General features: G+C 30.6%; 1 protein-coding gene across 4 annotated transcripts in view; it reads left to right on the forward strand.

The window, feature by feature from the left end:
• The window catches only part of LOC112593056 (transcription factor AP-2-epsilon), a 172,918-nt gene that overhangs the window by 111,343 nt on the left and 35,894 nt on the right, over positions 1-25,681 (forward strand). For 3 of the 4 annotated variants that reach the window (XM_025337290.1, XM_025337289.1, XM_025337288.1), the window contains one exon: positions 20,283-20,735. In XM_025337290.1, the coding sequence (XP_025193075.1) occupies positions 20,283-20,735 (453 nt within the window). Of the gene's footprint in view, positions 1-6,928; positions 7,546-20,282; positions 20,736-25,681 lie in introns of those variants that run through there. The other variant, XM_025337291.1, reaches the window with a different exon arrangement.

Consider the following 25,681-nt stretch of genomic DNA (forward strand, 5'->3'; position numbering starts at 1 on the left):
GTTTTATAACCGGCTCGAAAAATAACCCGCCCACCGTACCCGCGTCCAGCCGACAAAGCCGTACGCATCACGTCATCTGTATAGGCGCGCGACGACGATTTTCGGGCTAGCCGGAGATCGATAACCGTTGATGATCAACGAATTTGTTGACCTTTCTCCACCGGCCCGAATCGGCGAATCGATTGCGTTCGGAATTGCTTCCAAAAAAACCGCGAGTTCCGTCTATAACTACACTCCCGCGTGACTTTAATCTTCTTTAACACCATGCGTACGTCTATGTTTGATTATAATATTATATCCTCACTTACAATATACTATAGGTATGCGCCATCGATAACAGTATTCAAATCCACTACTATAGGTATAGCTGGTATACTATTGTTGTATTTTGCGTTACTTCTGCGTTCAATTTTTTACATGGTGCTGCAATGTTACAGTATAATACTGCGATATAAAAGTAAACGCGAGTCACGCACTCTATACCACCCCGGAAATCGTTTAAGTAAAATGTTTTTAATTAAAATACGAATTTCGATTAAACAGCATATTAGGCTGCAGACCTGTTTATGATTTTCAAGTTTTCTGTTATACCTATTTTAATAATACTACAGGCATAATGAATACTACATTATATTATTTATTCATCGTGGTTATACTCGTAGTTCGGTGTTAATAATGCGTGCGCGTAAGTCGGACAGGTAGTATAAATGGTAGTATAACAATAAAGTTTAAGATTACGTTTTTTAATTAAATTCAATCAGATAACAATAGTGAATCGGAACGAACTGACTTTCCATTGAAATATATTCATCGCGTCAAAAGGAATCGTCACTATACTATACTTATACGCGATTAATTTTCTTACTAGTACTTTGGTCCAAAAAGAAAAATTAATTAATTCATTCCTATGTAGACAAAAAAAAAAAATTAAAAATACCGTTTCCAATAATATTATTATGACAAAATCGATTGGACTTTGCTTGATCAAAATATCTTGTTTAAGAAAATGCAAGTACCTATAAATATATAATAATATAAGTTCTTCGTAATATAATATGACATGGCTTGAAGAAAATCGTTAATACTCATCTTTGAGATTCATGGTGGGCAATAACGATGTTATATTGATAATACGTGCACTTGAGGAGGAGAAGTGGTTTTCCGATTAAGGAATTTTTCTTCTTTGCCCCACCGATCTGGCTGAATTGACCGAGGTAGTTGTAATATGTCAGTGTTAAAACAATACGATGATATTGTAGTCATTGGGAATTTGACATTCTAGCTGTTAGTAAATTGCGCTTAGATGTAAGCATACAGTATAAATTCAGTGTTGGGTACTAATAGTCACTTTAAAAGGTAACCTATTTAAGTCACTTGTTGAACACAAATTGTAGAGGTATTCTGTCTACGACATATAAATATAAAGCAATGCGTTACAGTTATTATTTTAGAAAATTTAATACAAAATTATGAGTATTATAATTTATGCGTTAGATTTATATCTATATAAATATGTATCATTGGTTTAAAAAAATATTTTAAACGATTTTTAAGACATCGTGCATTTAAAAATATTTGGTTTTTCGAAAATATAATTTGTAAAGTATAATATAATATGTATATTTACAAAAAAATTATATTCTCTTTCAACGACTAGTGACTACGCAATATATTATACATGATTAAATGTATATAGGAGTTTAAAACTTTTAAATCAAAATATGACTTATTAAGATAATTTGTAGGTTAGGTACCTATTATAATGTAGTAGGTACCTACGTAGTATCGTTAGAGTAATGAGTAACTTTCGCGTTACTTTATCTGCTCTCAACATAATATTATACTGATTTTTTGTCGCTACCAATCTATAAATTATTTTATCGATCAGTAATAATATTTTCACACAGCCGCCCTCACAATACACACGCACACTGACGAGCGCATTATTGTTATTTATTATTATTATAACTATTATTATTATTATTATTATTATTATTACTATTATTATGATTATCATATACATAATACGTTTCCTATACGACCATTGTTTCAATTGATTTTCGTCGCACAGGAGCCCGCGCGATCTCCGCAGCGCGTCTCGGGCTATTGTATTACCGCTCGCGTCGTCGTCGTCATTATTCGTCGAGCCGCCACGGCCACCGTCGCCGCCGCCACTACTGCCGCCGTTGAATAGACGTCTATCTCGACCGTGGCGACGGTGGCGGTGTTTGTTTTGTTTTGTTTTTTTATTTTATATTTTATTTTATTTTTTATCTCGATCGCTCGTCCGCCGTCCAAATCGAATTTTTACCACCTCCGGCACGCGCAGTCAGCTTTTTTCCGTACGTTTTGGCCCGCGTTATTACCAACGTGTAGAGCGTCATTGTTTTTGAACCACAGGATAGCTGCTACCGTTTCTTTAATCCGCTAATTAACATCGGGCGCCATTTGATACGCACACGGCGGTAGCGACGACGAGACGACAACGACGCGAACCCGCAAGAGAGTATAATGATCCGACGACGAAAAACGCCGAATAATAATGATAATAATATAATGTATGTAATGACAATAGACCAAAGGCGTTGACCAACGACGGCGGCGGCGCACCATTTTTACAATAGAAAAAATAATAAAGAAAAACACCGCTGCAGCTATCATGCACAACACAACACCGTCTGTCGGCGTGTAGTGAATATTATAAGTTATAACGCACGTCCATATATTATTATTATTATATTATGATTCTTATCGAAAATTCTTCACGTTTAACCCCGCAACGGCGGCGATCTCGATGGCTGCAGTATAGGTATATAGGCAAGCACCTACATCAATGTATTTTTCTTTCCTTCGTAGGCACATAAATATTATTTTTTTGTTCGTGGATAGTGGAAAAAGCACGACGAAAAATATAAAAAAGGTCGCGTTTTCTTTTATTTATATAATCTTTATAATCGGTATATTGCAATTGATTCATTCGACAACAAAAAAATAAATAAAAATATGATCTAGTGTATAAATATTTTATCACGCGTAACTATAAAGCGATTATTATATTATTTTCAGTCAGAATATGACGATAAAACGGCGATAATAATCACATTCGTTCTCTGGAATGAGTTATAAAAAAAAAAAACCCAATCTAATTGTAACAATCAGAAAGTTGATAACAGTTATAATTTTGTGACTTGTATTGTTAGTCAAAATCTGTCGGTGAAATTTTAGAGTATAAAAATGCCTAGGATTAATCACATGTAAATAGGAATTTACATTTATCACATTTTCAATAATTTTTACTATATTAGTTTAAGTATAATATTATAAGATAAACAGTACTAACTACAATGCTAAATTAATTGATAAATTTTAAAAAATGTATTATATAACTATAAGTAGTAATGATATCTATTATATAATAATATTACACTCGCTATAATATTAAATGTTTCTTATTATATATCTCACATTACGTGAGATCTAATTAAATGCGCGTATAAATTAATTATTAAAATAAAAGTCATTACAATTATTCTCATTATTATTAACTTACCATAATAATATGATACATAAACATAATAAATGATTAACATTGAGCAATAATACGTGCGGTTAACCCGCTCAACGGTTTGAATATTTACAAATAGTGAATTCATGAATATGTTAACCTTTTCTAACGAGGTAACTATAATATTAAAGCAACTATTATAAATTGTATCACGTTACCGCCCGCGTTCACCACTGCAAACTACAATTTTCCTGTACTAGAACATTCTAAAATAATATATAACCTAAGCTAATTATGAATATGTGAAAATATATTATGATTTTAATTTTTAATTTCAAAAAAGCTGTTTCGGTCCAAAATATTTGATCATTTACATAATCACATTTTGAATCGAATTCTTAGAAATCAAATTAACAAGTATAATGTTATGATTTTATACTTATATTTAATTTATATATAGCCCGCATTTAATAGTTTAATACGACTTTGTAGTTTGTGATAACATTATGCACAACCTTATTTTAATAAAACATTCCATAGTTATATATACCATTTAAAGTAAATTAAATGTTTAAATAGTAGGTATGTCAATTTTAATTAAAAATATGTTGCAGTGATGCATAAAAAATTATGAATTTATTTAAATGTGATACACCTTACCAAATGATCATGTTTATTTTAAATCTTGAATAATTATAATAAATACCTATAGTATATGTATATAAATTATAAAGATATACTATATTTAATTAAATGTTCTATTACTTTTTAATTTGTATTGTTATACTTAAATTCGATTGAAATTCATGTTTATTCCTTTAATAGTTTAATGAATATAATAAAATTGTATGCATGTAAATAATGCATCTATAGCACATATAAAGAGTTATTCTATTTGTTTAAGTGAAGTGTTTGTAATTTATATCAAACCTACATTGAACTTATTTTTATCCATAGTAAGATAAAGAAAATAATATTATTTTAAAAAATAGTTGGAGGTATAGATAACCAGACTTAACTCAAGAATATTAGTTATGTTACGAATTTACGATAAACAAAAATTGTATTATTTTTTTTTTTAACGGTAATTTAATTTACGGTAGTCGTCGATCTACCGTTACTCCTTTTAACACCACCCAAATGTCTACTTTAATTTACAATTTAGTGCTAATTCATGAAACTAAAATAACCACTTAAGGTATATAATATGGCACTCTTCAAATTCGTTATAGAAATAAAGCTAAATTGCTGATTAATGGTATATTTATATATTGCTAGATATATATATAAATAATGTATAGGTTATTAATGTACAGAAAAACGGGTGTACCTATATTTAGTACAACATTAAACACATTTTATTATTGTTGGTAAATCATGTTTTCAACATAACATAGGTACCTACCTAGATTTTAAATTTGTTTTCATAGAAAGCCCATTTTACGAAAGAATGTGTAAATAATATCTATTCAATAAAATTTCTTTGATTTATTGATTTATTTTTATTTTCATTGAGTTTTCATTAAGTTAATGATATACATTTTTTAATTTATAGTAATTTTATTTAATTTGTTTACAAATTGAGGTATTTAATAGGTTGACACATATACTATGTAATTAAAGTTATTCTGTAGGTAAAAATCTTGCATTTTTTGAACTACAAATTTGTAATTTACATTTGTTACGTGTGGTGTTGTCGTGTACAATAATTAAGTTATTTAAATTGTATTGATTTTCCATTGAAAAATGGTAAAATATAAATGGGTACCTAATACCTATTCGTCTTTTTTTACAAATAATATTATTATATATGATGCCGATAGTCGTTGAAAATGAATACTTTTTTCAATTTACTTATATAATATATAAAATTACAGCGAGGCGATAATATAAAAAAAAACCGACTTTTAACGAGATGCTGACGTTGGTATAATGTTAACCAATGTTGCAATGTTTTTGGACTGACATTAAAAACCTGTTTTATATTGTTATTTTCTATTAAAAGGCGTCACATTACAATTCAATCAATTGTGAAAATACTAAGAATAACATAAATATTATTATTATACTGGATTCGAAAAAAAAAATCACGTCGAAATCTAAAGTAAATAGAATGTCAGATATCTTATTTAAAACTTATTTAAAAAATAATCCTACTTCAAAAGCTATCGAGACATAAGTTCAATATAACACAAATACGATTTTTTTTTTTTGTTCAATGAATAAAATCAAGTTACCTGCGATGACCACTGTCATTCTAATTTTTATGATATTATAATCCCTCACTTTCAAATATTATGCTGTAAAATTTAAAAACAATCTAGACCATTCAAGTATTTACGTATTTGATATCATATTCCTGTATATTAAAATATCATGTGTATACAAATATAGTATAATTTATTAATATGCTATATTATTTGACTCTGAATCAGTATTAAATTTTGATTACTTAATTTTTAATACTACATTTATGTGGCTATCGTAATACCTATAACATTATATTAATGTATATTTTTTTCAATTTAAAAATAAATGCTTTAAAAAAAATTAATAAATATTAACGCATTGTAATTGAATGAATAATAGCTAATTACTGACTTTTATGAAATAAAATAAAATAAATAATAAATCTAAGTTTTGGACATTGTTCCTTTATACGTTATTATAATATTATCAGATATTACAATGACTATTTTTCAATTTTTATAAGTTCGTAAAAAGTAGATTTCAATTACATATACATATAACACGTAGTAATAATAGGTACGTAAAGTAATACATACACGTTTTACTTTGAGATTTTTTAGTTAATTATAATCCCAATAAAAATAATATTTATTTCTTAGTTTTAGAGCAGTTTTTACGAGATATATATTTTTTAATTTTAAAAGAATTTCTTAGAAGTTTTATTAATTTAATAAATAAATTGTTTTTTTAAGCAAATTTCACGTGATTTATTTTAAGACCAATATTTCTGTGATTTTGTTAATTTAAAAATTAATTTAGATGAACAATTTTTCTTGGCTATATTCTATAATATAAGTTGCCTTTTTAGCTGTATTTATACACGTGTTTTGACTATTTTTAGTGCGAATCGAAATTTTTAACCCTATAGTATTGACAAAACATAAGAATAATTATTATAATACACTGTCAAACTTTTTGTCACGTCAATAATAAAATAATGAACAACAACAATAATAATCTTAATAATAAAGTTATATACGGCGCGCGTGCGCGGTTGAATTTTTGCCGGGCCCGGAAGGTGGGACCCCGGATACGCGCTAGGTGGACCCTAGGCCCCACCAACGCGACCGAGGCCTGCCCAGCAACAACGGTTATTCCGCGCGCATCGACCACGCCGCCGCCGCGCTCCCGTTTAGGTAGCTAGGACGCACGCACTGCATTACACACCGGCAGTCGTCACGCGGCCCGCCGGATACGAGCATACTCGCGCTTGACACCTGAAAATATAATATCGTAAATACCCTGTCGCTTCCGTCGTTTTCGCGTCTAATATAATAACATAGTATTATTATTAACGTACCTATATATTATATATCGTTGTTGTGTGTCATTGCGATCTAAAATAATTGTTGTTATTGATATTATTATAATATTTCGCTCACGTTTCGTTCGAGGGTTGTCGTTTGGTCGCGATCTCGATTTCTTCCGTCTGCCGTTTCTTTTCGATAGGTAAATCGTTGTTAATTCATCATCTCTATCGTTGTGGTGATACATAACCACCGGTCCCGTGTTCGCAAAACCGTCTTGCGCGCGCTATATAATATATTTTATTGGTAAAAAGTGTCCAAATAATCGTCTCGCCACCGACCGGTGTACGGTATTGTGTGAAAAGTGCGCGGATCGGTCGCATTGGTGAGCGCCGTGGCGTTTGCGCGAGCGCCACGTTTAGCTGACGCGATACGTTGTAATCCCGTCGTGGGTTTTTCGGTTTCGCATAAAGTGCGTAAAAAGTGTCGCACGCAGCAACGAAGCTGGCGGTGTGCCAGTATGACATGAACAATTTTATGGAGGTAGGATTGACAAAAGCTGTACCTATATTATTATATATTTTTTTATATTTCTGAGTCTATTTATCTGATGCATGTAAGCGTAGTATTATCGTAATTTCTTTTTTCCATGTGTTGGCATTTAGGTTAGTATTGCTCTCGTAAGTCCCGACAATTGTATCGATCTCCCTAATTAATGATATCTCTGTACATAGAAGTGTTATTATCTTATCGAAATACTGGGGTAATATAATAACCATTTAAAACCACAATCAAACTTATAATATCCAGAAAATAGCAATAAAAAATACGCCGAAATTTTGCTTTGCTATGCAATATTGCGTCTACTGTATCTTCAATTTTAATTAGATAGATTTTATGTACCACATAACGTGATGATAACAAATTTCCAATAAAATTAATAATGCATAAGTATAGATCAATCTTATTTTTAAATGGCATTTTTTCTATAAATTATTGCAAATATTTTATAACGATCAGTAAAAAATATTAAAAACTTCAAGAATTTCCAAGAAAAAACAATATATTTTACCCCAATGTTTACATTCATATAAAAAGTTATAATGTATAAGATTTGGTCAGAAGATAAAGTTCAAACGCGTGTCGTATGTATCAATTGTACCTATATATAGGTATATAGATAATGTGCATAAATGCATTTTTCCCGTATGCATATATCGCGAACGTATGTGTATATATTATAAATGATAAATTATGTACGACATAATATATTAATCATCATGCGATGTGTTTTATGCCAAACTATAGACGCAAACAATATTCATATTATAATAGTCATTCGGTCAAAGATTTCCATGTGTTAATCCGTAGTATTATAGATATACTCGCGATAGATCAACATAACGTTACAACAGTTTCGCGTAAACTACCTACAATATCCACGTCGCGTATGCTGACATTGGACAAAATCGCACGATTTATCCGATAAACCCGGTATATAGGTACTTTAAACATGTATACAGCGCGCGCGTTCAAGTCATTCGTTAAGTACCGTCACACCTGTAAATAGATAATAGATTGTATAATATGTACCTATATCTACCTTATATATGTCCGCAGCAAAGTCCTTTATTTGTTGGAGACCGTCCAAAGATAATAATAATAATGATTATTATTATTATTATATACTGTTATTTTAAACATTATGCCGACTAAAACTAAACGCCAAACAGTACCGAGGACTCTAACGTAAATATCGAACGTTTTTAATAATACGTGCTGATAGTTGCAATGCAGTATATATTATAGAAAATAATTTATTATTATTTGCGGGATGATTGCCGATTAGGTACGATAAAAATACGTTATCTTTTCCTGAGTTCCTATGTATCGATAGAATATTGCAAAAGGATAGTTTGTTCTTGTTCATTGACGTCCGCCAAATTGTATATTAAAATACTATATAGGTAAGCTCTGTGAGATTCCATCGATCAGATGATGCAAAACGCGCGGGCGCAATATGATATATATATATTATATAGGTAGGTTTTATAAGTACACATAGAAAACCGTTTGATCGATCTGTTTATTATTATCGCTGATGTCATTGTTTACTTCGTCGATCGGACGATAAAAATGCAAATCCCACGGCTCGCGTGCTCTAACATTCACATATACACAAGCATACACGAACACACGCTCTGATGTAGATCAATAATAATAATAATAATATCGCTTTGACAGTGACTAAACGCCATGCGATGGTCAGACTAACTATAGTACCTATTGCAATACAGAGGCAAATTATTTACGCTAGATCGAATTATTCGAATTAAAATATATTATATTATATTTTATCAATATAATACAAATGCCGTAAAACTAACGCATTAACTATATAAAAACATGCTTATATTTATATGCAGAGTACCGACATCGCTGCAGTTTTATTATAGAAAATCAATAATATTTATTGGAAATTCGTGTTTTAAAAACAATACGGAAGAGATTTCTACCGTTTTATTGTGACTACGATTTTTGTATCGGTTAGGTTATAGGTTCTCGATAAGTATATTATATATATTATGTTTGATATTGATTACCCACACTGCCAAACGATTATGTGTCCGACCAATACATTTGAATCGATGGGAAGTTGTTAAAATCGGTCTCCTCCTTTTCACCACACTCTAATCTCTCATGGCAAGCCCGAAGAAATTGTATGTTCAATCTTAATTCGAAATTCGGTCACGACTCCAATAATAGTCGAAATAATAATAACAGTAACGACACCGATCATAAATTTCTCGCCTACATTATTATGCATTATACGGGCGCCCTTCGTAGATAAATTATGTTGAAAAAAGTTCAAGTGGACGATTGAAATAAAAGATTTATTACTTCAGTTTGAAAAAAGAAAAAAAATTAGCCGGTAACACACGCCTTAATTAGCCCTTACCTGCTGCAAGACGAAAACGACACGAAATCAGTGGCGGCCGACAACGACGATGATGATAATATTATATTATTATTATTAATTCTCCAAGTAACGCATATTATACATTAGGTATGTCCGTGTGCGTGTGTATAATCGACTCTTATATTAAAGACTTGTATCGCGCGCGCGGCTCTGTGGATTCACGGTGCACGAGCTACCGATAATTCGTCCATCGTGTGTACTGGGCCACTGTTGGTATAGGTTATAATTTATATGTGAGCGATGTGCATATACGTACTTCAATTAAATAATGATATTATTATAATAAGCAATGAGGTTCTTTTTTAGTAGGTTGTAGATACACATTATAATATTTAGTCGAAATTACACGGCACCTGCGCATTGACGATATTATATAATAATATATTATACATAGGTAGGTAAACTAATTATTTCGTACTCAAGCAGCGAGCATCATAATAATCATGCAGAAATAGATCTAATAGTTGAATATTGAACAATTCAATGTCATTCAATGATATAAAAACGTATTAATCGAAAAGAAGGCATTATACAACAAATATTTTATGTACCCATTATAACGTATACAGATTGTCTATTACTTAAATATAATATTCTTTAACGAAATCTTTATAATGGATTAAGAATAAACGAATTAAAAGTTGACTTATTTATTATTATGTATCTATATAAATCATATACTAAGTTTATTCATTCAAAAACATTCTATCACAATGTTCTATATATTTTATAAAGCTAGTAAACTTTGTAATCCTCCTGAAATTTTTTATTATTTAATATGAATTATTTGACCATGAATGGTTGTATTTATATGTAATTGTATAATTATTAGGTATTATTATCGTAATATCAGTACATTGATTATCAACTATCGTACATTTTGATAAATGATTAATAAATCAAATGTGTACAACAATGATTTAATTAAGTTCAATTTTTTGAATATATTAACCACATGCGTTGTGGACTCCACAAAAAGAACCTCCTCTCCAGATATACTCTCTACCGGCGTGGTACACGCATTAATATCATGAAATTGACTCAATAATATCCATACAGTAAACTAATAAACCTAAATGAATAGTTATTAATTAGTGGTCATCACTCACCAACATTCGTATGCAAATTGACAAGCATTGGGTATTAATAATACATTAATACCTATTATACCTCTTAACATACCATAAAATTGCGCGGAAAACTCATCATGCACATTATGTAATTTATATTATATTATTACACTAACGTATACATAGGTACTTCGTTCCATCGAAATGCAATAATAATATACCATACAAAAAATATTCAAAATAAAACTGAATACACCTATACCTATGTTTATATACGTCACACGAGTATTTATAGCGCGGTGTTGTATATAGCGTGTCCGCGCGATGAAAGTCAAAAAGTTTTCTATTATTATTGTTAGTCTTCCGTAAAAGTGGCAGCTGAGAACCGGTTATCGGTGACGGCAACGGTAAAACTATAATAAAATGCACTGTCGTTTGTTCACTGCGAGATTATAATAAATACAGTATTTCGCTAAGCATATTTGTCGATGTCAATAATTTTTCTACTGACTATTATTCGGTTGATTATTACTTATTGGTGGCCATAATTCACCAAGTCCGAGGACCACATATTTATTCGAACTCAAAACAAGAAAATTAAATTATCTATGTCTACGACATAACTGTTGTTGTTTATATTTTAAATTTAAACATTTTTAAAATTAAATTCTACTAACATATCCGTCGAACGTCGAGGTATTAAAATGCAGTTGGGTAAAAATTGTAAAATGTGCGCACGACGTGAGTAGATCAAAGATAGTTGAGCGGGTGTGTGTACCGAGGGTGGCAGAAACGACAGACAAACATCTTGTGGTAGCTAAGTAACATAAGTGTTTAAGATACAAAAAAAATTTAATTTTTACTATGATGTTAATAGTTTAAATATATCAAAATATTTGAAATAAATTGGTTATAAGATTGACATTAATTTTTACTATTGTAATTTGTCTTACGCCTATATAGTACAGCTATAGATACTTTGTCGAATCCTTTATTTTTTTCTTGACTGTTGTAGACAAATACCGTCAACGAAAATTCGTCCGTTCAGATTATTTTGCTATATGTGAAGAATGACTTACACATCAGTACCTATACATCCGCTGCGCAATCGTTTTAACGCACACCTCGAGCACTAGATTACGACTACCCGCGTGCTTAGACATTGCAGTAATCCTGACAATACTTATAATATAGCTGATATCTATAATATATTTATTGTATGCGTCTAGAGCGAAAATAAAAACGTCACGAAAGAGCTAACAGAGTTTTTTATCCTTAAAAACATCGTAAATTGGTGTACGCCTACCGCCATAGTATATAATATAGTATAATAAACAACATAATTCGCATTGATCGGACGGATTAATTACGCCTTGCTTGTATTTTAATATCAATATAATTTATGTTATATATGTGTGCGCGTCGTCGTCGTTGTAGTAATAGGCACGGCACGCGCACATACTCGTAAACTCCTCTCGTGCGAGTCTCCTAAAAAATATATATTATTTAAAAAAAATATTGTCTTATTGCATTATATACATACGCGTAGTGCGCACAACGTTGTTTATTATATAGGTAGATAGGTACCTGCACATATAAAATAATTGTATATACGTTCGCCACTATGATCTATGGCAAATTCCGCGCATTATGGCTTGCACACCGAATTAAGACAAAATATTATTCATTAGTTATTTGCACGTTTATATGCACCACTGTTTCCTTCCCACAGTCTGACAAAGTCAACTAAACTTATTCAAATATAAACTCAACTTTTTGTTTTATAATTTTTTTTTTTCCAATTTAATACAACGATGATACTACGCTGTATTAATATATTATGCTATTTCCTGGATAAAAATACATGTGCCCTATTTATTCCATATATTTTTCTTAAATACACGCACTCGCGGCGTAAAACGATTGAACCTTTAGGATCACCTATGTCTGCAGCGCTCGCGTTAATAATACATATTAAAATATAATATGTCGATTAGAATGTCAAAATAAAGTTCTATTTTATTTTATATAATATAATGTGTACACTGCTGCACGGGTATGTACTTGCTAAGTAGAATGGTATCGAATAATATGACGTCTTATCGCACTGGTCGATCGTTTTCGACAGCGATATAATCTACCCACCCGCCCGCCCACCTGTTATTTATGTATATTATCTAGATTGACGCGGCGAGTTAGTAGATCGGTCTTTTTATACACATAGTTTATGCTGCGCGACGGGATTGGTCTTTGGTATAATAATACATAATATAATACAATATTATATTATAATCCTACGCGCGCGTCTTCCTTCCCGTCTCATAACATGATTATAATATTACGCGTATACGGTCAAATCATTTTCTATAGCACTGAGCGCGTGTTACGCATGCTTGAGACAATCTCAAATTCCAATCGGTATACATACATAATATTAAAACGATAATTGTCGTATATTATATAAAATATGAAAACGGGTGGAAAACCAGCGCCGGCGAGACCACCTGAGCGTGTACCTATAGTGTGTATAAGCATGGTTCGAATCAAGAAAATCGATAGGCCTAAAGGCACACGCCGCACCATTCGTCGTTCAAAATAATAATATAATATAAACGATTTGTTAATTGTTTTATTTATTATAATATACAGCTTCAGCCATTCTCGAATGCAGCACATGACACGCAGAGTAGTACTACCGTGTTACGTAGCCACATACGAACCGAAATAATGGGAATACCATAATATATTATAATACGTATTATTATAATATCATCTACATCATCATACACGAAAATAAAATACACCTGGGGGTTCTATCCTGAGTTTACCATTCTGAGTATTCACATTTTTATCGATAAGTGTAATATATATATATTATATATATGAGCCAATTATGAGGTGACTAGATGAGTACGTTTTTGTAGATATAAAACAACGACTATAACACAGTTGAATACAAAAACGACCATGGAAACATTCATAAGAATATTCTCACTCTTAACGTAATCAGAAGTATGAAAAATACAACAAACAATACAGATATTTAAAAACAGATAAAAAAAATGCAATCACATATCATAGGAAAAAACATAACTTTTATTTGGATAATGGGACAAAAAAATATAGAAAAACGAGGTAAAAAAATGATAAAGGAAACTGGCATAAAAATAAGTCTAAATAAAAGGAAATCAAAAACACAATACATACAAAATTAAGTGAATTTTGAGATAAAAAGTAAAGTAAAAACAATTTTATAAATAGACTAAGAATTTGACATACTTAGATAACCGCACCTGGTTTTCTTATAACTAATGAAGATTCACTTAAAAACGAATCCTGTGGAGTAATAATGTGATGGTTATACTCACTTACTGGCAATTTGTTGTATATGGCGCTAGGACTAAATTCATTGATCAATCAAAACATTATCTATTATTCTTAAGAAAAACTAAATTGGTTTAAGTAAAAATTGCATTTAGCTAATTTTTTTTTATTATACACTATAATATTATTACGAGTATATTACAACGACACACTATATGAAAAATAGCTTCAATATACTTACTAATCATGATTTTAATGTTGTCCAATCTATATTTATATAATTCTTTACACATGACTTTTTTATTTCTTTTGATTTACGCAAAAAATTTTGGACAAGGCCTGAAGATTGTCTTTTATATATTATCATACTAGGTTCCTGCTTTTCCTTCTCCAGTGTTCTGTTATATTATTAACTGCAGATATTGTTACACTTATTATTGTTGTTGAATACACGTATACATGTGTAAGTAGTGGGTAGTTACATTTGTACACATTTGGGACCGAACGAATTATCAATTCATCAACCAGACAAGAATATGTAATATATAGTCTCGTCTGTAGCAACGCGTTCAGTTGGATGGGGGAAGAAGGGGAAACCGGTCCAACGGTCAGCCCCTGACGCATACAATAATTTGTCTAATGTACGACAATGATAATTATTACGACTCGTCGTCAAACACACAATATTATTATATAGGCAGGTATAGTAAGTACACGTCGTCGTATTATTGGGTCGAAACGCGTTTATATATATATATATATATACATCAGTCGAAGACCGGGAGGATCGTTGAATTATTATTCGGCGAGTTCTTCTCTAAAAGGGTCTGGTGCCGTGCACTTTTTTTACCGTCCCCTCCCTATCTTCACATGACCATGCACTCACTCGCGGTCACTTATAGAGGTATCTACAAAATATATGTGTGCGTGTGTGTATTTAAAGACGTTTCGGCACGACTGATGTGTGTGTGAGACTATGTATACAACTATACCTGCCGAGTATTGCAGGTCACTTATACACGCATTTACTTTATTTTTTGTCCTTTCATTCCTTAAGTGGCGACGGTCGACTATACCGTAAGTCTGATTTTCTTCTTTTTTTCACCATCAGACGAGACACCGCCTGCTAAATACTGCCGAGGCTCTTGTTTTTGGCGCGTAATATATTTCCTACTCAGGAATTTTCATGTCGGCTCCTTAACGGTTTATTATACAAAATTGTCGACTTTCGCAGTATGTATACAATATATATACAACATATAATATGGCGTACTACCACTTGTTATATGTAGACTCGCTTTCTCGCTGTCCGATTCATATCTGTATATTGTTCGATTAATTATTTGTTCCTTGTATGCATTAAATATTATTAGATATTATGGTTTTTCACTATTATATATAAAGAAAAACGATTTTGATTTCGATTTATTTATGAATTTCTAATTTATTATAATTTATTACCACACCAAGAATATTGCTTGTACAATAAATAATTAAATATAGCAATGTAAATAATATATCAGCTATAAAATTATAATAGGAATAAAATGTATAGGTATAAGCAGTTATCGCATAATGATGTAATAGTGTAATAGGTACTATACTCAGTGAATTACTCACACACAATATAAAAATTGATAAAAAAAAAAAAAAAAATACCAATCCCTATACATAAGTACTTGATACTATTTTAAAAGCGTGGAATAATTAATAGGAATTGCATAGTATCTACGAGGAATTGAATAAATGTATCACCCGTCACCAGTATAGTTTATAGTTATATAGGCCGGGGTTGTTGTTTTTTTTTTAAACAACTTGAATGAATAATTCATATCATTATACGCGTTTGTTTATAGTCTGACGAGACAGTACACTACGCATATACTTGATATACTCAATAATAATAATATGTACGCTACACATACTTGTACAACTATATAATATAAATTACTTATGGTATTATATAATAATATAATTACCAATGGCCAAAATTCATTTATGTTGACCTCATCTTTACCAGTTGCACGAGCAAGCGCACCGTTATACGTATTTTTTTCTTTAACAGCGTGCGTCTCCTAATCATCATCTGCAGTAACATATTTCTGTATATAATTAAAAATAATAATAATAATAATACAAGTTTGTTAGTTTGTTCCTATGATTTTCGTTGGTGCTTGTGTGTATGTGTAATATTGTGTATGTACCATCGTATTCACAGGAAAATGTATAGTATATAATATGTATATAATATTATATATTATAGGTGTAGTACCTTTCATATACGACATATTTCACCGAGTTACGGTAAACTGCAATGGCATCGATGATTTTACTCGTTCGTAATCAGACATGATAAATATAGACCACGCTTGTAAGAGAAATCATAAGTGGATATCGGATATCGAGCAAAAGAGACAGAGCAAAAATGAGCTTAAAGACTATAGCTACGTTGTCTATTATTTTGTGTACAAAATCTGAGCTTTGTCCAACTTAAAATTTCCTTGTAAATCTCGGTTAATGAATAATACCATGATTAAATTGGTCAATCAGAATAAAAGTCACTCAAACCAGCAAACGACGTAACTGTGAACTTGGCTTAATTCATTGCCCGTTGGGTTTATCACGGAAAAAAATAATTTAAAATAATTTTTTCTTTATAATAAATTTATGTTATCATATTTTGACGAATAATTTAAATTGTTTAAACTGATATTTCTTAGCTAACAACTACGTTCTTACCAATAATTAAAATATGAATTTTAATCGTAATTTTTCATAGTATACTTAATAACATAATTTTAGTTTTGAATTTTTTAGTTATTTTATCTATGTGTGTAAACTTGTATTGTATTTTATTTTACTATATTGTGTATAATTTATTTATGGTAGATGAACATTTTATATGTCAGAGTTTAAAAGCTATATACGGTGAGCCCACTGTTTGAAAATGCGTGTATAAGACAATATTTCTCTATAATATGTATTTGAATTTGACATCTGTTCTGTATGCAGGATATATTATATCTTTAGACACTATGTAAATACCCATGCAATTAATGAGCAATAATAATCCACCGTTCGTGTAGAATCTCTCTCTCCCCTCATAATACACATAATAGTTAAAATTATATTATATTTATGAATAGGCGGCATTCATTTATTCTCGTTTCATCAGTAATCTTTTTTTGTTTTAATAATTTTTGTTACTTATACAATGTATTAAATTGGATTAATGCAAATAAAACCATCAACAATAAAGATCAAGTTTTACTATTTTTTTTTATCACATTTTCCAAAAATATATTTAATATTTATGCATTTTTTAAATAGGGTTAATGTATGTACAATAACTGTTAATAACATTGATCATTTAATATTTTATAGCAAAAGTTTTGTATTTTTATTGTTTTTTTCCCCAATTAGTAACGTTTTTCTTTTTATTACAGTTATAATAAATTTATAGTTTTTTGTACTTACTACTTACTCTTCTACTTCAAAAATCTTGGTTTCACTGTATTATACAAATCGTGGGTTTAAAATTCTTTTGACGCGTTAACTATATGTTATATTATTTTATTCCGGGGTTATCAGGTTATTAGGAGCCGGTTGCATTCTCTGTGAGGTACGTCGTATATTATTATTATTTATTATTATAATAATAATAGTCAACCTCGGACTGGGAGTAGGTGGTTATTTTAATATGCAATTGTATATCGTGCATATTGACGTATGACAGTTGCTAATAATATAAACATTTAATATAATAATATGTCGTTCGACTTGTCAATAAATCAATATAATGTTTGACAATACTTAATGTAGTTAATACTACTATAGTCGATATACCCACAATACTATCTGTAGTGTTCTATAATATGTAAATATACATAGAATGATAACTTGAGAGTCTTAACTGATCTTAAGTCAATTTTATTTTCAATTACACGACATTTTTGAAAAATAATTCAAAGTTTTTTAGAATTTTTCTGTAATGGTAACTATTATTACATCGATTTTCGGTCTTAAATATTTCGATCCATACCTTTCAAACTAGTTGTTACAATTAAAATTATACATTGGTTTATAATGATTTTAGATCAGCCTACTTATGTTACATATGCAATATGCATACATATATAAATTATAAATGTAATAATAATAATATTACTATAAAATGCTGCAATTAAATACTAAAAATTTGACAAATTTATACGTACTTGCCTTGTAAATAACGAGTGTCAGCAGTTATCCAGTTAAATATTTACTGATTTTTTTTACTCATAATAGGGTCCGGCGAAGAAAAATATGTTTTTATTTTTGTATAAATGTGGTACTTAATATTTTAACTATTATGTTTTAAAAGTTTTACGTTGTGGATGTTTTGAGTATATTGAATTAAATGATCGGTCAAAATGCGCGTATTATCTCGGCTATCATGATAATATTATATTTCCTACACATACCTACAATGTGCATAATATATTTTAATAACATGCGTATCTAATTTCACTTATGCAAATTGATGTAGAAACCTGCATTAAATCCATAAAATTTAGATCAGAACACGCGTATCACCGAGGATACATACACGCGCGACCATATAATAGACTCAACTTCGTACAATTTCGATTAAATTTCGAGAACGAGTTTATCGATATACTTACGCGCGTACATACACTATACTATATTATACGAGTTTAATGGATCGAAAACACGCCATGCGTGTGCATGTTAATTTAAGATGTTATTTTACATGTACCTCTACTTATTACATACGCAGACGACGTATACTTAGACCGAAAATAGCTTAAATTAAATATTTTTTAAACATATTTTTTGTATTTTTCTTTTTCTTACAAACGGTCTACTTATTATATTATTGCGATTCGCGACTATATTAAAATATATTGTACATACCTACATACATGTATTTATATTATATACTATTATATCTAATGCAATCGAGCGAGCACGCGCACGTCCATTATATATTAAAATATTATATTTTATTATAAGTTGGTATAATAATATATTTATCAGATCGCGTGTATTGATTTTTACGAATTCAATTATTACTATTTATTTTTACTCGACTGATGCTACATTCTACAGGTGGTTCTGATCTATTTTCGATCAAATTTCAAATCCTTGTAACGCGTATGTAATAAATAATAAATATTAATATAGTATGTATGTAAATGTTATTACTTATTAGTTATCATATTATTATTATGTGACTTGAATCATATGAAAATCGTCCACCAAGTTCATCGCAGCTTCTAAAGTGCATTTATATTTGTCGTGTAATGCGCATTCTAAAAATACGTATGTAGCGATAAATAAAAATAGGTTGATAACGTACGTGTTGTATTCCAAAGTTTCCAAAAACAATATTTTTTTTTAGAATCATCATCGTTCTATCGATAAAATCTATATTTTGTTATCAATTTTGAACTTTAACCAAATTTGAGCATAAAATATTATGCATTAAACCATTTTCGACTCGTTACGGTCGTCAATTTGTAAAATATTGTAGTTTTTGATAAATGTCTTCCAAAACATTGTGATACCAGTTATGCGCAATGCATAACAAATGTTGAAGTTTTTCTATTCACAATACAAGTATTCGCGTCAAATTGTAAATTAACCTAATTAGAGTGAATAGTGCAGGGGGTCTGCACCACCTCATGAGGCTGCCCGATGTTACAAGGACGTAAACGGAAAAAAGACAAAAACTTAAGGGCTACCAACTACTTAAAAACAAATCAATATGAGATGATACAGAACATTATATTTATTTTATACCGTACATGTTATACATTCTAATCGAGTTTAATTATTTTAACGATAATATACTGTACTATGTAGTATTTATTTGTTATTTAATTTTGGATTTTTTTTCGCAGGATCGGCTAGCCGGACATGGTACAGTCGCATCGATCGGCAGTGGCGGGGGAGGTGGTAGCGGCGGTGGAGGTGGTGGCGGGGGTGGCGGAGGAGGTGGCGGAGGCTCGTCACCATTTAGTCCGCATCACCATCACCACCATCACCACCACCGGAACACGACGCCCACCAATGCCGGTTCCAACATGGGACACCACCAGGACTTTCAGCCGCCGTACTTCCCGCCGCCGTTCCCGCCGGCCCACCATCACCATCAGCCTTCCACTGGCAACGCGTCTTCGCCGTCCGCCATGGACTACATCAACGATCCATACTCGCAGACGCTCAACAGTCTGCACCAGAGCGCTCAGGCCGCAGCGGCCGCGCACCACTACAATCAGTTGACCGTGGCCGCGGTGTCCGTCGGCCAGCGGCACGACGTCCTCCGTCGGTCGGACTCGGATTCCATACATGTGGTGAGTGAAATTTTTGATTATAATTTCGATGCCCAGCTATGAGGTCGATTGAAACACGCATATAACACTATTTCCAAAGGGATTGGAGAAAGTCTCATTAAAATAGTCTTTATATATAGGACGTGACAATTGATAAAAATAGGTAACTTCAGGGGGTGTAGAAATTAAATATTTTAAAAATACGAATGCAATAGAAAAAGTTAGCTTTGTTAAGACAAAATTACATTGGGATATAATATAGCTACTCTCATAAACCGTTTTTTTACTCCCTCTCACTTTTTTGACTGGTATTGTAAGGGAAAAATTATCGTTTGGTCCTTTGAATAATATCAAAGGGAGGCAATTGGCAATTGCATCCAAATACCATCTATGGATGAGTGTAAGTATACCTACATTAATAAGCTGCAATACTATTGTGTATACATGAAGGAGGTTAATACATAATATGTCTCAATTCATACCACCCCTAATCAAATGCGTTTGCTGTAAAAAATAAAAACTGGTTTTTGTAAGTTATTTTATGTAGGAGTTTCTAGGGAAAATAAAGATCTAACGTCTAAATTTCATATAAAGTTATATTTAGTTTAATAGCAGAAATAATCTCTACAAGGATTTGTTGCATAATTACGGAATTATATATTTTAAATTCGCGTGAATATTATTGTATCTTAAGCTCTTAATATGTATAATAAACAAAATGATTTTTTATTATGTTCACGCCATTTTTATGTTTAAATTATGCATATATTCAAATTCTGGTTATTTTTGTTTTTTTTTTTTTAAGTTTGCTTAACAACAATATTTTCAAACACCGTAAAATTACTTTGAATTTACTCGTATGAATTTAAATTTCAATGCATTATTAATCTTTATACAATAATCTGCATATTATATTTTACGTTTTGGAAGTATTGTCAATTATCAGAAATAAAGATGAGTTATCATTTGAAAAAAATAAATAATTCGTATCATTTAAGGACAGCTAATCTTTGAATACCGTAAAAAATATAAATGGTGGTTAACATAATATATGTTTTGGTCGTGTATGAGTATGATGAACCGATTATCCCAAATGTATATAGAATAAATATCAGATTATATAGGTACCTACCATAGGCAAATGCAATAAAATTTCGGTCAGCCTGTAGCCGATTTCTTAATTTTATTATTTCGATTGTTATCAGCATTTAAACACATTAATAGAACATGTCAGCAACGGGTTTTCGTAGTTAAGTAAATAATTTATACTAACAAAATAATACGTACCTAATATGCCGCTATAGGTAAACAAACAATAAATAATAACATAGTTGCGACCCTTCACAGAGCACCTGCAAGCTTTTACGATATTCTTATACCTGAGAGAAAGGGCTACTATACATTCGGACCAAATCTGGACCACACGGAAAATCGCTTCTTGAATCTATCGTTGTCTCTTCATTTGATCTCAAACTATAGTATTCACCTATCCGCCCTATTATTATTTAATGGTCTAACATACATTTTAGTGATGTATATAATATGATAAAATATCGGACTCGCGTTTACACATTTCATTATTGTTATCGTGCACTCTTGAATCGATTAATCATACGAGCCGTTTGAAACAGACAACTCGAGACAATCGTAGGTCGCGCGCGTATACATCAGAAACGTGACCGATCGGATAAAAAAATCGATTCGCCAGTGACCCTCGCCCTTTGCGGTGTGATTGTGATTGTTATTCACGAGCGAGTCGGTATTGCCAAGTTTTCATATCACAGTACGATGTTGTCCCGTCAACAGAAATTCGGTTACGGAACTCGATGATAATAATATTATTATTGTTATACTTTTTTATTATTATCACGATCTCATTTACGTAGATTTTAAGCCTTGTTCATTTTATGTAGATATACCAAACGTAGTCCATAGTAAATGTCACGCGGGAAATAAATTATTTGTCCGCGTAATAATAGTATGACACTATGATTTTCGAGTAGTGAATTAAGTTTTAAATAGTCATACATTTTTGTGAGCAAATCTTTCGTAAATAATAATAAAGTCGATAAATACAGGTATCACCAAGCGTGCATAAATAATATATATATACTTAGATTAATTAATATGAGTCGACCATACGCATAGACCACAGGGAGTGGAATTGAGATTTGAGAATATCTAAATTTCTTAAAAGTCTATTAATTAGTTACTACACTTTCAACACTTTTAATCGGTGATATTTTCCAGTGTATTATTTTCAAATTCATTAATCATTTTAACTCCTGAAGTAATTGAACCACCACCCTTAATCAAGAAACTACAGCAATCGTCTACAATTACGAATATAATATAACCACACGTTGCAAAATTTAAATTATTCATACCTGTACCGTTGTAAATAAGTATAAGGCGAGACTGCAAATACCAAAGATGATGAGGATCCCACGGATCAGCGTCGTGCATTATAATATTATAATATTAGATATGATGGTCATCATCTATAGCTACCCGTAACTCCGCTAAACGTATACACATTTATTTTTCATCAACACAAAATATTTATTATTCAGATGCATATTTTTGATATTTTTATATCTATATGAAAAAAAAAAATGCTAATAAATAGATTGTAATCTTGAGTAAAAATAATTTTAAACTTTAAAAATAATATTGTTTCAAAATTCAATATGTTTATAATATGCTAAATGTTTATAAAAATATTATTTTAGTACCTATATGAAATTAAAATGATATACTCATATGTGGTTTGTCATCGAACATCAACACGGTAAACATTTTAAAAATAAAAGAGTTTTTCCCAAAAATATACAATATCTTGTAATATTTAGTAAGTACATATTATGTTCTCAGATAATTCAAATATTATCATTTTATAGTTGTAAATTTTCTAAATCACAAAGACTTAATTCGTCGAAAAATCAACTAGTACTGTTATTTGAATAATCACACTCCGCGTTGCGCGTATAGCTTGAATATAAACATAATTATATGCACATGCACCAGCTATAATTATTGCCCACGTAGACAACATTAACAGCGGCGCGTAACTCACGAGCGCGTCACACGTTGCGCGGGATAAATCTCATATTATAATATATTATTATATCTCGGTACCGTGACCTCGCGTGCTTATCCCTCGCGCCAAATGACTTATACGATATGACGTATCTGTACAGCAAGAACCAGTGGAGAGAAGAAATGAAAAATAATATTATTATATTATATTATTGCGCGCACATCCGTTTTCGTTTCGCATATTATAATATGTAATATCGTACGTTATAATAATATAAGAGGTATATAGTTATACCTATGTATTAAATAAATATCAACCCGTTCGTTATTTGCACGCGCGTGCAGTAATGTCGACATTATGTCTCGTATATAAATTTTGTTTTGCATATTTGTGTATAATATACGGGAGTTAAACAATAATTATTATACACACACAATCAAGTGTTCTGTCTTCAATTTATTTTTTTATTTTTTTGATATTCCATTATAATATTATTATATTATACATTTTTTTTCGTCCGTGTTACCATATTATGTTATTATACTCATACGACTACTCGTGCGCTCTGGAAATGCCGCCGTATGTGCTTACCTATAATATTATAATATATATTACATAACTTGTACGCCCGTTAAATGACTTTAACACGCCATCCCTTGACCACGCCCCGAGATCATATATTATTACAATAATAATGATAATAGTAAAATTATAATATCTCTTATGCCTAAGAAATAAATTTTATTATCTTTTCGTTTCACGTATGTGTAATACCTCGGCGCGTGTGTGCGTTTTGTCTCCGAAGAAACGTGACCCAGCCGGCCCCCGCGATAGCAACTTTGACCCATTAAGAGTTTGAAAAAAAAACTGTTTAACAAGAAACAAAATTTTATTTATAAACTTACCTACTACCTATAATTATGTATCTGTGTATCTGTATTATTTCAGTATATGACATCGATTTTTTTGTTTTTGAGATATTATTTTGTTTATATCTAATGTTAATAGGCATAGCGATTTTTTAAGAATGCATACCCTGTGGTTAAATTACAAATATTTATTCTAATTTTGATTTATGATTGATTTTTCTTATAACCATATTGTATTATATTCAAAGTGTTGCTTTCATATCTAGTTGTAATATAACATTCAAATAGTCAATAAACTATAATCCTAAACACATAAAAAAGTGTAACTTAAATCTTATACTAGTTTGAGTTTTAATTTCAACAAGTAAAAATCAATTTAAAAAAAAATCTTTTATGTTTAAATTTATATTAATTTTAAATAAATGAGTACTTACTTAAAAATTAAAAGATCAAAGTTTGTCAACATAATCTAATCATAAAATCATAGTAACTATTGTAAGTATCTATATTGCTTAAAAAATTATGCAGTAGTTATATGTATTATTTTACTGCATTTATTTCAAAAACAATATTAATAAATATTATTCGTGACGGATTCGATTTTATATAGTTGCGCATTCGTCACATTTGGGATCGAGGGGAGGTAGAATTTTACCACGTAGGTTATCATACTTAAACCGTGGTTGTATATATCATAACTTATAAATATGTATATAAACATGCTATTATTTTATGTAGTATAATCTAAGAATTATGACATAGGTGACGTTAAAACTACGTCTTACAAATTACACTTTATGAGTATACAATAAAGGTGTTTCGTACTAAGCACGACGAAACGGATCAGGTTTTTATAACGTTGATTTTTACCATATAACGTCATAATAATATATAATTATAATTTATAAGGGGTGTCTTACTGTGGGATTGTGTTCGTCGATAACAGTTTATCTTTAATTATGATTTTGTATAATCAAATAATCAGTACTACAAAAGTACAAAACTGTATTGTATAAGAATATTGATATAATTTTATAGGTTTGTATATCAATTCAAAA

Source organism: Melanaphis sacchari, unplaced genomic scaffold (assembly GCF_002803265.2).
Source record: "Melanaphis sacchari strain LSU unplaced genomic scaffold, SCAv2.0 Contig1_pilon_pilon, whole genome shotgun sequence".
NCBI classification, from domain to species: domain Eukaryota; kingdom Metazoa; phylum Arthropoda; class Insecta; order Hemiptera; family Aphididae; genus Melanaphis; species Melanaphis sacchari.